Source organism: Pogoniulus pusillus, chromosome 22 (genome assembly GCF_015220805.1).
Source record: "Pogoniulus pusillus isolate bPogPus1 chromosome 22, bPogPus1.pri, whole genome shotgun sequence".
Lineage (NCBI taxonomy): Eukaryota > Metazoa > Chordata > Aves > Piciformes > Lybiidae > Pogoniulus > Pogoniulus pusillus.
Genome location: NC_087285.1, coordinates 20,915,968 through 20,931,156, shown reverse-complemented (window position 1 = coordinate 20,931,156; position 15,189 = coordinate 20,915,968). Strand labels below are relative to the sequence as shown.

The 15,189-nt window shown below is 48.9% G+C and overlaps 1 protein-coding gene across 1 annotated transcript; it reads left to right on the top strand.

Moving 5' to 3' along the window:
• Positions 1 to 516: 516 nt before the first annotated feature.
• Positions 517 to 13,337, top strand: MYOT (myotilin). Its single transcript, XM_064161331.1, has 9 exons — positions 517 to 1,011; positions 2,978 to 3,128; positions 5,503 to 5,604; positions 7,557 to 7,606; positions 8,318 to 8,450; positions 10,099 to 10,306; positions 11,113 to 11,278; positions 11,776 to 11,909; positions 12,749 to 13,337. Exons 1-9 carry the CDS (start codon positions 575 to 577, stop codon positions 12,919 to 12,921), a joined length of 1,554 nt encoding a protein of 517 aa, XP_064017401.1. The 5' UTR covers positions 517 to 574; the 3' UTR covers positions 12,922 to 13,337.
• The last annotated feature ends 1,852 nt before the right edge of the window (positions 13,338 to 15,189 follow it).

Sequence of the window (15,189 nt, the reverse complement as noted above, 5' to 3'; positions counted from 1 at the left end):
CAAAACTGCAGGATCCAGAGCTCTTTAGGTAAGATGACATGTGACAAATCACCTTGCTTAGCAGTAATAGCTGTGGTTAGCTGTAGCCTTGGGCAGGTGGTGGGTCAGCTCAGCAACCCAATTGCTGTTTCTTTTAGAAGTCACTGGGCTCATGCCGGTCGGATAGCTGTGGAGAGCACAGCACCTGAGCCAGACGAGCTGTGTGACTTCTCATTGTCGTCTGAAATGTGCCTATGGCTCTGCAGCAGCTCTAAACAATCCTCGATCTCTTTCTGTGAAGCTGAAGCTTTAATTGTCAGCTGCCTGCACTTCAGGCTCTTGGGATTGCTGATGATTGCTCAGGACACAGTGGTTTTGTGATTCGGATGATGACGTACAATTTGTTTTATCTGTATTGTCTTCCTTAAGGGAAAATCCACACCAAGAAAGCCTCTATTCTGCAAGGCAAGGGTTCCATTCTATCCAGGAGCCCAGCCAAGAAAGCTTTCGTGGCCTACCACCTAGTTTTTACCAGGCACCTATCCAAAGCCAGTTATCACCAACAAAAACCCAGGACAGCCGTGAAACCTCTCCTATGAGTGTCCCTAACTTACCATCCGTGTCCTCTATGTGCCAACCAACCATGTTTAACTACGAACGTCCAAAACACTTTATCCAGTCTAAGAATGTGTGTCAAGGGCAACAGCAGCCTCCAGGACCTGCAGCCTCTACAGAGTCAAGCAGACAAATCAAACAGTCCTCCATCCTAATACAGCCTCGTAACCCAAGCGGGCAGAAATTCTCCTCCTCGTCATCGCTGAGCTCTTCAATCACGCTCTCCTCGCCCTCCTGTAGTGCCCCTAAGGAATCCACATATCCTGTCACACCTGCATCTGCGCAGTCTCCTGCTAGCTCATCATCTGGGCCACGGCTTCTACCCATGCCTAACCAACCCCCCGCAGCATTCCTGTGCTCAGTGCTACCCTCGCAGCCCGACTATAACAGCCAAACTCCTTCTCCTCTGGAACCTCAGTAAGTATATACAGGCTTCTAACCCTCCCCTGCTTCCCTCTGGCCTGGCCTCTCCCATGCACTGACCACCCCAGCCCCAGCTCTCTGGTGAAACACCAGCTCTGCCCAAGCCAATGGTACAACTCCCATTGGTTACTGCAGCTCGAGGCAGGACTCTGCATGAATCAGGTCAGGAGGCTGAGCACTTGCCCTTGGTGTGGGAGACAGGGGTATCCACCAGGAACGCACTGCACAGTAGTGTTGTGCCATGCTGTGCAGGTTTTATGAAGTCAATTTGAACAGGTTAGTTTGATTTGATCTAAGAGTGATCTAAGATTTGATGTAAGAGTATTCAGAACAGAAGCTGGACACTCCTCTCAGCTTAATTTCTTCAGCAAAGATGGCCAGGGAGGCAGGAGGGAAGGTGGTTGCGTTTGCCCACAGACAAACAACTTTGGCATTCCTAGTAAGCCTGACCAGTATTTCTACATCATAATGCTCACCTACAATAGGGTTTTCATGAATCATATGTGCTAACAGACAGGCAGCCACTTGAAATTTTCACCCCTTTAGACCAAAGCCTAAATTCTTTCCTGAACATGTATTATATCGTTTTGCCTTTGGGCTGCAATCCAAATATCTCCCAAGGTCAGTGAGATCTCAGAGGGAGCTGGGTCCTGCCTTCTCACCAACTTGTACTCCTGCCAATATTAGCTGGAGGTCTTGCAGAAAGTCCGTGCAGAATATGCAACAAACCCTCAGCTGAGGCTACTGGAAAGGTGATAGGGGCAGGGGGGTCCTGCTGGTTTGGATATAAATTCAGGTCTAAGTGTCAGTTTGTATGCAGGGAATCTGAACGCTTCTGCGTTGGGGAAGCAGGAAGGTAAGAGTGGGGCCAGCTGGGGCAAGCAGGAGTCAGGGGTGGGGGGTTAGCTATACATCTGGAGTAACTGCTGAGTTTTGTGTGTGTAGTGTGGGCTTTGTTTTAGCAGCAAAGGGCTCTGGTGCCTCACCATGCTGTTCATTTAAGCTGATCTTAAATGCCACATCCTGTGAGCTGAGAAATTATTTCCCTACTTGCGCTACAAACGAGCAGAGAGGGACATGAGACACATTCATCTGCTGGGCAAACTCTTTGAGGCTTTAATAACTTGCCCAAGTTAGAACGTAAATTCAAGCAGAATTATAAGCCCTCTACCCTAACATAAAGACCAGAACAAATCTCCAAGTGACAGGAGGAAGAGGATTCTGAACAGAAGTAATTGCTGAACACAACTGCAGCATAGGAGGCCTGCCGGCATGTAACAAATCGAATTCGATCCCATCAGCACAGAGTGCTGTGCCCTCTTGTAGCCCTTCACAACATCTTTTGAGGGATGCTCTTTTTGTCCTAGTACCTTTCAGAATCAAGCCTGATGTTTAATTCCAGGACTTGATTTTGCCTCTTGGCTATGGGTTGCAGGATCAAGCTACGTGAGGGGGTTGCAGAAAGGGCTCCTAAAGAACTAGTATGGCTTCAGACAGTCCTGACAGAGCCTCTTGACCGAGCATCCTGACAGCAATGTTATATGAAGTTCTGCACAAATTCTGGCCCAGAAGATGAGGACAACTAGTAAGCCATTTGTTGAGACCTAAGCAACTAGCTTGTGGCCTTGCTGTGGATCTGCAGCACCCAGAGCCTTTTTCCCAATTGAAGTCATAGCAGAATGCAGTTATTAAGGGAGAACTTGCTCCTGGGGAGACTCATGTTGCTCAGACAGGGAATGATTGACTCCCTCAAAACACTGCCAGCCTCACTGCTTCCCCTTATTTTTTTATGCTCAGTTCTGCCATCTAGCCTATCAGTTGTCCAAATGGTCTATGGGTTCTGTCTGAGCCACAGCTTCTAGGTAGCAGGTCCACATTTTGGTGTGTATGCCGTGAAGCTGTAGCCAGCAGTTGAGCAGGTCTACAGGAATAACTTTGTTTTCTCTTCCTGCATGAGCAGTTACTCACAACCAATGTATACCAAACAAGCTAGCATCAACTCTATGCAGAAAGCATCAGACCAAGAAATTCGAGGAACAAAGGAGGCCCTCATTCAAGACTTGGAAAAGAAGCTCCGATGCAAAGACAACCTCCTCCAGAATGGCAACCAGGTAAGGGAAGCCTGCTGAGTAAAGAACCACTTTGCTCTGTCTCTCAGCAGTGCAAGGAGGGATGCAGAGGTTAGTTCTAGTGCTCCAGAGGCTGAAGCCTCCAAACTAAGCTGAAAACAGTAGGAAAAGCAGGAGCAGCAAGCCCAAGCACCTTTACTCAGAAGCTCAGCAGATCTCAGCAACAGCTCTTTGGTCATTTACGACCAGAATGTTCTTTTAATGGAAGGTGGCTGATTTGCTCCTCAAGAGCTGAAAGAAAGCATCTCTTCCAGCAGTGACTCCATTTTCAGCCAGGGCTGCTGTAAAAGGTGTGGTTCTGGAAGACTTAGATCAAACCTCTTTGCTTCCTAACACCCTCTTCACAGTTGCTTTTGCTGTTAGAATGCAAATAGCAGTATTGGTGTGTTCAGCTCTGCCCTGAGAAGGCACTTCCCAGTAGAGGAGCAGCACATACATTTATGATAAAAGCTGGCCTGAACATGTGGAAGAAGAGATGGTTGCTCTAAGTCTGTCTGCAAGCATCTCCTGTAACTTCCGTAGAGAATGACCAAACTTTGGAAAGCCAACTGATGCAGCAAGGTGGCTTAGAGCTGCTACTGCCTTTGCCTATTACTGCCCTTCTTGGTCAGCACACATCATCTGAGCTGTCCTTGAACTTGTCCAATCAAATTAGTAAGGGTAGGGTCAAGAGAAAAGTATAATACAAGCTTGAATTCTCTGCTGGAAGTCCTACTGAATACCATATCCACAGACAGGCAAAAACCCAAAGAGCATCCCTCAGTTCTCCAGACACAATTTCACTCTGGCTTTCAATGTTGAGTTGAATAAAAACACTCCAAATCATTAGAAGCTTGGCAAAGTACCAGTGCCTGAAAGCTTACTCTAGAGACCATCACCACATGTTGTTCACATAGAAAGGAACCAAGGAGATTTAGCAGCACAAATCAAAGAGATGACATGAGCTTTTATTATAGCCTCTGTAAGCAGGTCTCTTAGTCTCAATACTTACTTATCCTGCAAAGAGACAAGAAATCCTTCACCAAGAAATCAAAATTTGGGAGAAAAATTTGCTTACCAGTAGGGAAGCACATTACAGAGAGAGCAGGTCTCTAATGTGGGAACTTTCCTGCTGGCTGGAGGCAGACTGGTAAAAGTCCAGTATTTATAGTTTCCATCTTCTTTCTCCTGCTGTAGGAAAGAGTTTTTCCATTACCATCAGTGGGAGCAGGTTTGTGTCACAGATAAAATTTTAAATATTGACCAAAAGCAAAACAAATAGGTCAGATCTGACTCAGTGTGTCCCTAGCAGGGATGTCCTATCTGTTGTGAGAAAGCTTGCCATTGCAAGGGGCTTTTCTTTCCATAGGAAGCCAGGCTAAAAATAAGGCTTATGCAATCCCAACTCTGTGTCCTCCTTCCCTTGTCCTCCAGCAATACTGGGCTGGCCAATCTCAGCCACACTTGATACAGCCATCATGACCTCAGGCATATTAAGCTCTGACAGGTTTTGCAAAAGGTCCCTCTTGCTCTGTTCTAAAGAGCCTCAGGAGCCTCTCCAAACCCTTATCAGCTCACATACCGGGAGTGGCCTCATACACAACAGAAACTCACTCAGAGCTTGTCCTCACATCACACAATCCAAACCCAAGGTAAACTTTGTGGGAAGCAAACTGTCAGGTGTTGTGCTCAGAGGTCTAACGCTCTTCTGAAGTAACTCAGCTGAGAGACCTTGAATTTAACTCTGCTCGTATCTATCCCATCTTCTGCACCCACACTGTAAGACGTTACTGTCAGGAGGCTGGAAGGCATTCCTGCCCCCTCCCTGGACAGCACACAGCACCTCAGCAGGCAGCTGTCACACTGGCATAACCCTCCCCTGTGCTTTCAGGGGCAGTGGTGTGTCTCTCTGGCTGTGTCTGCTTCTGGAGCAGCTCTTGCTTTTTTGGGAGCAGGGGATGCTAGCATCCATCATGCCTCTGGCTCCCAAATAAAATCCACAGCTGAATAACTTGGGAAGTTTTCCCAGTGCTAACAGAAAGGTACCCTGGGACTTCGCTGTGGCTTCTGAAATAATGCCATCACTTACCCATAAATAATCTCAGTGGAGAAAGAGGAGGAGTGGAAGGCCACAGATGGCATTAGAGAGGCTTTGATGAACAGGCAGTTTAATCTTTTATGCATTTCAGTGCTGTATATATTGAGGCTGACTTCAGTAGGCATCCGAGTCTGCAAAGCCTTTGGAACAGACATGGTGCTTCCACTCAGCCTCTGCTTTCATTAACCACAGCCTGAGTTTGTGGTGTGTTAAAGTGCTCCTACGAGCTGACCTGCAGTAGTAAATGGACTTGTGACCAGAGTTGCTCTCCCCTCTAAGCGATTAACTTACGAAGAAAGGATGGCGCGCAGGCTGCTTGGGCCAGCCAATGCTGCATCTGTCCTGGAAACACCAGCTGAAGACAACATGCAGAATGCACAGGTAATTGGAGACCTGCCTCTGGAACGCTGCTTTGCACCTGAATAGGGCAGAGAGATTGGGTTTGTTTGGTACCAAGGCAGGGGAGGGAAGGGGTCCGGCAGAACTCTGTATAATAGGGGGTTTCAGGGTGCTTTGGGGAGGTGGTGGCAGAGGAGGGTAATTTAAGCACCATCCCATTGCTGGGCCTGATCTGTAGCAATGACCTCTCCAGGGAGGAATTACAACAGCTGCTACACAGCACATTACACCCTGCCTGTGACAGGCAAGGAGCAGCACAGTGAGGGGTGCAGGTACCACTCTCCTACAGCCCAAGCTCAGCCTAGGCTGAGACAGCAAGATCTCCTCCTGTCACTCTTGAGAATAAGAGACACTGACTACGAGAGATCAGGGCTGTGGGGCAAGATTGGTTAAGTTTTGTCCCTCTCAGGGGCCTGCATGCATTCAGAGAAAGCAAAGCAGTTATTTCAGCAGCCCACATGCTGACAGACAGGAATCTATCACTACTGGCATTTTCAACAGCATTTTAGTCAGACACTTGCAGCATTCTTTGGTTATTCAGGCCAGCTAAAAGCTCTCTTTAGCACTCCTGTGATCAAAGTTAGTGCAAATGTCTGTGACAGGGCACTATGTACCTGTGCAGCCAAAGAAAACATCGCTCCTGGTGCATGCACACAGAGCCAGCAAGCTGGCATGCACCTTCCAAAGTGCACTCAGAAACATCTTCAATGCAAGAGACACTTAAGATCACAGCAAGGGAGGAATCTTAGTTTGAGCAATTTCTCCCCAACAATCACTTGACAACAGCAGGCAAGAGCAAGGGAAGCCTCTTTTGCAGAGAACAAGGAAACACTCAAACAGGATGACTGACAACTTTACAGGGTGTGTGAAATGCTGCATTAAAAAGGAATACTGGAAGGAGAAAGTGGCTTCTGTTTGGGAGAGCTTATTCTATTGTTCAGTCTGAGTTCTAAATACTGCAGTCACGGATTCATTCAGCCTCCTGATTCCTCAGGAACCTAACTACACAGTCAGTCCATACAGCAGAGCATTAGGACTACCAGCACCTTCATCACTAGAGCACAAGACAGGCAGTCATTGTACAGAACTAGTGTAAGCACGCAGATAAAGGCAACTGCCTTTGGACTCAGCACTGAGCTCAGTCCAGGACACCTCTGGTTCATGTCATGTTTCGGGAACTGAAGGCTGATTCTATCTTGGAAGTCTAAAGCCTGGCTTAAAATGTTTCACAGTACTGGGCTACAGAGCTCAGAACCAAGCATTGTAATGGCTCAGTGCAGAATGGCTTGACCCCAGAACTTTCCACATAGTGTTTTCTCTGCCTGCCTCCACGCCTCAAGAGAGTCACTGATAATAAACTCTGCGTGAATCTTGCAAACATCCAAGTCCCTAGGAGGAATCAATCCTGGGTACTTTAGCAGATTCTCTCATGTGATTGTGGAGTTGTCAGCGAGCTCAGTTGGTGCTGTGATGTAGAAAGAAAAATATTTTCCAGCTCAGCATGTGTCCATTGCTATTGGTACCATATTTAAGTGGGCACAATACACTTGCCAGCGATTCCACTTCTATTCCTGCTATGGGGAAGGACACTCTGTACTTAGCTCCCATTTCAGACACTGCCAGTAGTACTACTCCTCTCTAACAAGGGTCACTGGCTGGCCAAAAGCTTTGTCTGCTGAACAAAACTGATGCACCTATCACCTGTGCAGCGATGAGAAGTTGTGCCAGTCTATTAATAGTGCTTGTCCCTGGCATGGCAAAGCCCAGGCTGGAAACCGTGTGGATTAGCAAGTTCCTCTGCCTCTTGTCCCAGCAACTTCTGAAGTACTCTGCTTTCAAGCAGCAGTCAGTGCATGAATTTAATGTAGTTTTAGGCATAAACTGAAGGAGAAGCCAAGTTAACTCACCACACCATTCCTGTTTCTCTTTCCTAGCACCAGAATGCAGAAAACATCAGGCTGCAGGTTCCTGCAACACATGTAAGGTAAGTGCAGTGTACCTCAGCTCATGCTGCACTGCTCTGCAAGACCTTACTTCAACTGCTTTCAGCCAGTATTAGTTTTGCTTCACTAGGTATCACCTTTGCTAAAGTAATAATGACCTCACTCATTCACTTCATAGAGTGGGTTACGTTGGAAGAGGCCTCAAAACTCATCCAGTTCCAACCCTCCACCGTAGGCAGGGACACCTCCCACTAGAACAGGTCGCTCAAGGCCACATCCAACCTGGCCTTGAACACCTCCAGGGAGGGAGCAGCCACAATTTCCTTCCAAGTGAAATGCTACCATTTGTGGGTGGTTGATGATGCCTCTCATTTTCACCCAGCCCATTCTAAGGGTAGCAGTGGAGGTTTAAAGACTCCATACAGCCAGGACAAACACACTTTGTGTTCTGGAATGTTAATCTCAAGTCAAAGCAAGGTCCAGCAGTGTACCAGATGAAACAAAGCCTGCACTGCTCTTGTGAATTCTTTTGGATATTGGGCCAGAGATTTCTTATGTTATGCTTCTGTGTTGAACTGAACAACCTGAGCAAGAGCAGGAGTTGATCAAAGCCTGTGCCTCACAGCTAGGAACCAAACCACAACAGTGCTGGATGCTGAAACATGCTGAGGGACTCTAGCTGCAACTGGTACTTCAATGTCATTGTGCCATAGTTACTTTCACACAATTAACTGTTTCTGTCCACTTTTCAGGAGCAGACCACCCTCCAGAGGGGATGAACGTGGACATGACTCAATCCAAGAGAAGTTTTTTCAGCCACGTTTTACACAAGTGCCCGAAGATGTGATTATTGAGGAGGGGCGATTCTGCAGGCTCGACTTCAAAGTAATGCCAGCCCTTCACTGCCAGCTCCATAGCTCTGTGGGGTGTGTGGCATCAGGGGGGGTCTCGGAGTTGCAGTGCCTTTGCACTTGAATAAGCCAGAGCACGAATGGCTGATAGTGCAGGGCCTCTCCAGCCAACCTACCCCAGAAAACAGGAGATGGTTAAATGCTTTAGCGTTTTCCCTTGGAAAATGTAAATGGAATTAGCTGCATAGTGGTAAAAGTGGATCACCACAGAACACCTTCCAGACCTCACTGGGAAGAATTAACATAGAGAAGAGATGTTTGGGAGGGGACCTTGTTCTTTGTACTGGGACTCCACTGACTCTAGTGGACGTGTGCTGAACATACTTCCAGCAAGGCCTGTTTGGGGCTAGCCTGTCTGTAACGAATCCTCTCTGAGGTAACTGTGCCCTTGCTCAAGCAGGCAACCTGGCAAGAACATGTCTCTGTTACAAACCAACCAAATGCTAGAATGGCCTGAAACTGAATGGCAATTGCACCAGCCCTAGGGGGGTGAAAAAGAACTTAGGTCATGTGCAGCTTCACTGCAAAGGCTGTCGGCTGATCATGGTTTGGCTTCCTCTTTCCTCACCACTTCCACTGTCTTTCCTTAAGTAAACTCCTGCCAGACCTAGGCATGACCCTTAGCCATTTTGCTGCAAATTGCTTAACTTCTGAACACCACAGGCAACCTGGAGTATGTCTGCAGGACAGTTTAATTTACATACATGGGGAATTAAGAGGGTGAGTTCTTCCTGCCCTGTGAACCCACCATGAGCATTTAGCCTAATCAGAACTACCTGGCACAGTGGGAACAGGAGGGTTGCAGGAACAGCATCTACTGTTCTGTAGCTATAGCTTATCTTTCTACAGCACTTCATAAGCTTTCCTTGCTATTAATACTCCAAACTAGCCAAGTTTGTAAAGTTTTGCAGCAGGATCATGATTTGCTCAGTTGGCAGCATCAATCTCCCCACAGCACTGAAAGGCTTTTCAGAATCACAGAATTAGCCAGGTTGGAAAAGACTTCCAAGATCATCAAATCCAACTTATCACCTGACCCTTCTAATTAACTAAACCATGGCACCAGTGCCTCATCCAGCCTCCTCTTAAGCATCTCAAAGGATGGGGACTTCTTCATCTCCCCAGGCAGCCCATTCCAATGCCAATCTCTCTTTCAGTGAAGAGCTTCTCCCTAACATCCAGCCTGAATCTGCTCTGGCACAACTTGAGATTGTGTTCTCTTGGTCTGTCACTGGGTGCCTGGGAAGAGAGCCCAACCCCACCTGGCTACAGCCTCCCTTCAGCGAGCTGCAGACAGCAATGAGCTCTGCTCTGAGTCTCCTCTTCTGCAGGCTGCACACCCCCAGCTCCCTCAGCCTCTCCTCACAGGGCTGTGCTCCAGGCCCCTCCCCAGCCTTGCTGCCCTTCTCTGGACACCTTCCAGTACGTCAACATCTCTCTTGAATTGTGGGGCCCAGAACTGGACACAAGACTTAAGGTGTAGCCTGACCAGTGTTGAGTACAGGGGCAGAAGGACTTCCCTGGTCCTGCTGGCCACACTGCTCCTGAGCCAGGCCAGGATGCCATTGGCCTTTTATTGGCTTAAAGCCGTTTAACTCTTTGCTGCTTTCCCCTCCTTTCAGGTCAGTGGGCTGCCGACTCCAGACGTGATGTGGTATCAGAATGGCAGGATGGTTCACCAAGATCAGTTCCATAAAATGATAGTGTCAGAAAAGGGCTTCCACTCCTTCATTTTCGAAGCAGTCAAATCCTCTGATGCAGGCACCTACGAGTGTGTGGCTGTCAACCGCGCAGGAGAGGCGTCTTTTGCAGTCAAAGTGGAAGTGATTGGTAAGGCTGAGAGCACTGATGGTTACCTGGCCATGCAAGGAGCAGCTTGGCATGCCTTCCTCCCTGCGTTTGGGACTTAAAACAATGAAGCAGCAGAGGTACCTCTCCAGATATTAAGGCTCAAACACTAGCAAGCACCTTCCATTTTCCAACACTACCTTAATACCTCCAGGTGGGATCCCATATTTCACAGAATGTCAGAAACAGGCAGGCTGGCAAAGCCCCTCAGGAGCACCAAGTCCAACCTGCTCTACAAGATTCACCTTGAAACATAGCCCTAAGCACCACATCCAAACCACCTTTAAGCACATCCAGGCTGAGTGACTCCACCACCTCCCTGGGCAGCTCATTCCACTCTCTCTGTGAAAAACTTTTTCCTTATGTTCAACCTAAACCTCGCCAGCCTCAGCTTGAGGCCATTCCCCCTTGTTCTGTCTCCAACTACCTGTAAGAAACCAGCAGCAGCCTCTCCACAATGTCCCTTCAGGCAGCTGCAGACAGCAATGAGGTCTCCTGTCAGCCCTCTCTTCCTCAAAAAGGAAGAGGCTTTCTTCAAAGCACTTCTAGTAGGATATTTAGATGTAGTGGGAGTCCAAAATTCGGGAGTTACTAATTTCCCAGGATTGACAGCATATGCTGATTGACTTTCCTCCTGTAGTACATTGTGCCTGCTACACCCTTATCATGGGAACTGCCTGTAGGCTAGGGAGTTGCAGTAAAAACACCTGCCCATGCTGAAACATTCAAAACCCAGGCTGATATTGGTGTTCAATACTCACAGTGACTCCTCCTTGTCTTTAACACAGCAAAAGAACATCACATGCCTCCAACTTTCATCTTTAAGCCACAAAGTAAGAAGGTGTTTGAAGGAGACACAGCCAGGCTGGAGTGCCAGATTTCTGCCATCCCAACACCCCGGATTTACTGGAAAAGAAACAACGAAATGGTACAATATAATACAGACCGAATAAGGTACCCTACTCATGAGCTGGCCATTGGGGTGGTAGAAAGCAACAACCAGGGGCTGCTGAGTCAGACTGGAATTGGCTGGTTTAGAAAAGCAGCAAGCTGCCAAGTTAGATCTGCCCCTCACTTTGGACGCGTGGTGACAGCCTGTGCGCTGGTGTGATGCTCAGTCTTGTCCTGAGGACACAGATCAAAAGCTCTGGGCAATAGCACTCTGAATTCTAGCAGCAGTTACAGGGCCCATGGGGAAGAACATGCAATGCACTCATCGTGCTCCAAGGCTATATGGGGCTACAGGAGCCCCGTGATGCCCCCTGAAAGGCATCGTGATGGGCATCACTGGTGGACTGCAATGCAAACGCAGTGTTTATGTCTCAAACAGTTTGCAGTGCCCTGCAAGAATTGTTGTAGGCCTTTCTCAGCTCCTCACGCTGCAAACCAACTCTCTGATATCAGTGTCTTCTCCCTCCAAGCACCTACATCTAAACACCTTCATTTTTCAGCCTGTTACATGACAACACTGGCAGGATTTGCCTCCTGATCCACAACGCAAACAAGAAAGATGCTGGCTGGTACACGGTGTCTGCTGTCAACGGAGCTGGGGTGGCCACCTGCCACGCCAGGCTGGAGGTTGCAAGTAAGTACCACATCACTGCGTCACCACCACAACTGAAACTGCCACTGGGGCTTGGATTCTGAGCAGACCCTCAAGAGTAACCTAATGAAGCTCAGGCTGCTGGGAGGGCTTCTTCCCAAAGATACTGAACTAGACAAAAAGGGACTATCCTGAGAAACCCTCTTTTGTTAGTGCCAAGACACTGAGATGTGTCCTTTGCATGTTTACATCTGCTCCCTGTGCTGGTCAGAGGCATCGTTTGATTGATGCCAAGCAGCAGGATGACTATAAATCCCTGATGGCTGAGACACAGGCTTAGCTGTTACATTCTTCCTGAGGGTTTGCTGGTTTGTGTTGCAGATAAAAAGCAATTGGGTTGCTCTACCACAGCAATTGGGTTGCTTTACTACAGCCTAAGAAGACACTGAAAGAGGCTTTTTCTCTCTTCCTGGAGAGCTGGAGCTCCTCTGCTATGAGGACAGGCTACAAGAATTGGGGCTTTTCAGCCTAGAGAAGAGAAGGCTCCCAGGAAACCTTACAGTGGCTTTCCAGTACCTGAAGGGGGATACAGGAGGGCTGGGGAGGGACTATTGACAAGGTCTTTTAATGACAGGATGAAAAGGAAAGGGTTTAAACTGGCAGAGGGGAGATTGAAACTGGATGTTAGGAAAGGGCTCTTTGCAGTGAGGGTGGTGAGACACTGGCACAGGTTGCCCATGGAGGTGTTCAAGGCCAGGTTGGATGAAGCCTTGAGTGACCTGTTCTGGTGGGAGGTGTCCCTGCCTATGGCAGGGGGTTGGAACTGGCTGAGCTTTGATGTCCCTTCCAACCTAAACCATTCCATGATTCTATGATTCCAGCACATGCAAACAAGCCAGTTCCAGCCCCAAAGCAGTTACGAGTTCGACCAACGTTCAGCAAGTATTTGGCACTTAATGGAAGAGGACTGGATGTGAAACAAGCTTTCTCACCAGAGGGAGAGTTCCAGCGTTTGGCTGAGCAGTCTGGACTGTATGAAAGTGATGAACTTTAACTGGAAACAGAAGAGGAAAACTCACACCTACGAGACAACTACACCCTAGCTGCAGTTAACTGGAGATTGCTGTCATTAGCAAAATACCTATCTACATATTTGTACTTTGGCACATCCAGCTGTTCCCATTTTACTATGTTAGACTTTATTTATGTGGTTTGGTGACTGTAACAATTTGCTGAGGATTGTATTTTAACTCCAAAGCCTAAGAAAACAGGCTCGTTTAGTCCTTACAGGGGTGGGTGGGTTTAGTTCCACCTGTGCTTGGTTACATGCTAAAGTAGATTGTTTGTATTGCTTCTCTAATATCACTCCTGATAGCATCAGAAGTCTCTACTATCTGAATAGTAAAACCAAATAGCCTAGAGTGTTTTTAAGAGAATAAATTAGAGGCAAATAAAACTTTAATTAACCAACATTGTCTGTGACTCTTGGTCTGTTAAAACCAGCCCATGGATGTCTGGCATCAGCTGCAGCCTGGCAGAGATGGATCTTTACTCTGCTAAATCTGCCACAGGTGCCCTCCTCTGCCTCCTCATTTGTCATCTGACAGCTAAAAACTATTCAGCATAAACTAGATGCTGACACTCTCTTCACACTAAAACCCATCAATGAGGCAGCATCAGTTTTTCCTCCTTGCACACAGGACCCAAAAGCTGCTCTGTAGCACACAAAGTGCTAAGGCTCCCACGGTTTTGCTCTTTAATTCAGGAGTGGCTGGGATTTATTCAACTGTTGATCCTCAACAAGCTGTTGATTTGACTCACCCAAATGGTTTGCCTGCTGCTATTCAGGTAGTGACAGGACTACAGAGAATGGAGCAAAGCTGGAGGTGGGGAAGTTCAGCCTGGACATGAGGAGGAAGTTCTTCAGTACAAGTGTTTAGAGCCTGGAATGGGCTGCCCAGAGAGGTGGTTGAGGCTCCATCCCTGGAGTTGTTCAAGGCCAGGCTGGCTGAGGCTGTGGGCAGCCTGCTCTAGGGTAGGGTGTCCCTGGGCACGGCAGGGGGGTTGGAACTGGCTGCTCCTTGTGGCCCCTTCCAGCCCTGAGTGACTCTAAGCTATTCACAGCCACCTTGCTCAAAGTAGTAACAACTACCATGCAGCCCAAACCACTACTTGCTGAAGTCCCACAGGCCTAGCCTGTGAAGATTTATCAGCTGAGCTTACTACAGAAAACTCCGTGAGGGTGGAACCAGCCTTAACCCAGTGACTTACAAACTCAGGGTGCACAGAAACACTGCTGCTGCTGGTCAGCATCGTCCAGAATGGAAAACACGAGGTCCTGGATTCACACCACACTCATCCCTCACAAAATCCATCTCCTTGATGTCAGCTGCGTAACACTGACTGTCAAACTCCCAACAAAATACCACCACACTTCTGCTCTGAGCCTCCCCAGCAAGGAAATACCCCGAACTAGCTCCCCGCGGGTTTGAACTGATGGGATGCTGACTGATAGCCACTCCTTTGAACATAAAGACGCTGTAATGCCTGGCAAGAATGTGGCATGGGTGCTAAGTGGCAGGGCCAAAGCTGGCACAGGAGCATCCCAAGTTCTCGGAAGGCCTGGAAGCCTCAGCAGCACCTGAGCTCGCAGCAGCACCTGAGCTCACAGCGTCTGCATTAATACACATTGAAATGAACAGATCCCACATCCCTCGGCAGGCTTCTCAGCAGGAAGGGTATTTCCTAGCTGGACGAATTTAGCCTGGAAGCAGCCAGACGCTGCAATTTCCAGCTGAATCTCCCCTCGAAGGCAGGGCTGCCAAGGGGGAAGCGCAGAGCTCTGCCCGGCAGCGCTGCGGCAGCCCCGCGGGGCCCTGAGGGGCCGGGCGGGAAAGACGGCGGAGCAGCACCCACACAAAGCCGCCCAGCGACAGTGCCCAGCGACGGGACAGGGAGCAGCGGGCACGAACCGGAACACAGGACGTTCCAAAGGAAAAAACCCTTCCCCTTGCGGGTGGCAGAGCCCTGCAGCAAGCTGCCCGGCGAGGCTGTGGAGTGCCTCTGGAAGCAAACCCCGCCTGGACGTGCTCCTGGCCCGTCTGCCCTGGGTGACCCTGCGCTACCACGGGCATCGGAGTGGAGGCTCTCCGCAGGTCCCTTGCAACCCCCAGCACAGCAAGCTGCCAGGGCGGGAGGGCAGCCCGGACCCGCGGCCCAGCCCGAGCCGTCCGCGGGCTGCCCGAACCGGCCCCCGCCGCCCGTTGGGATCCGAGCCGCGCAGCGGAGCAGAGCCCGGGCCCGTTCCTCACCTCGCCGGGAT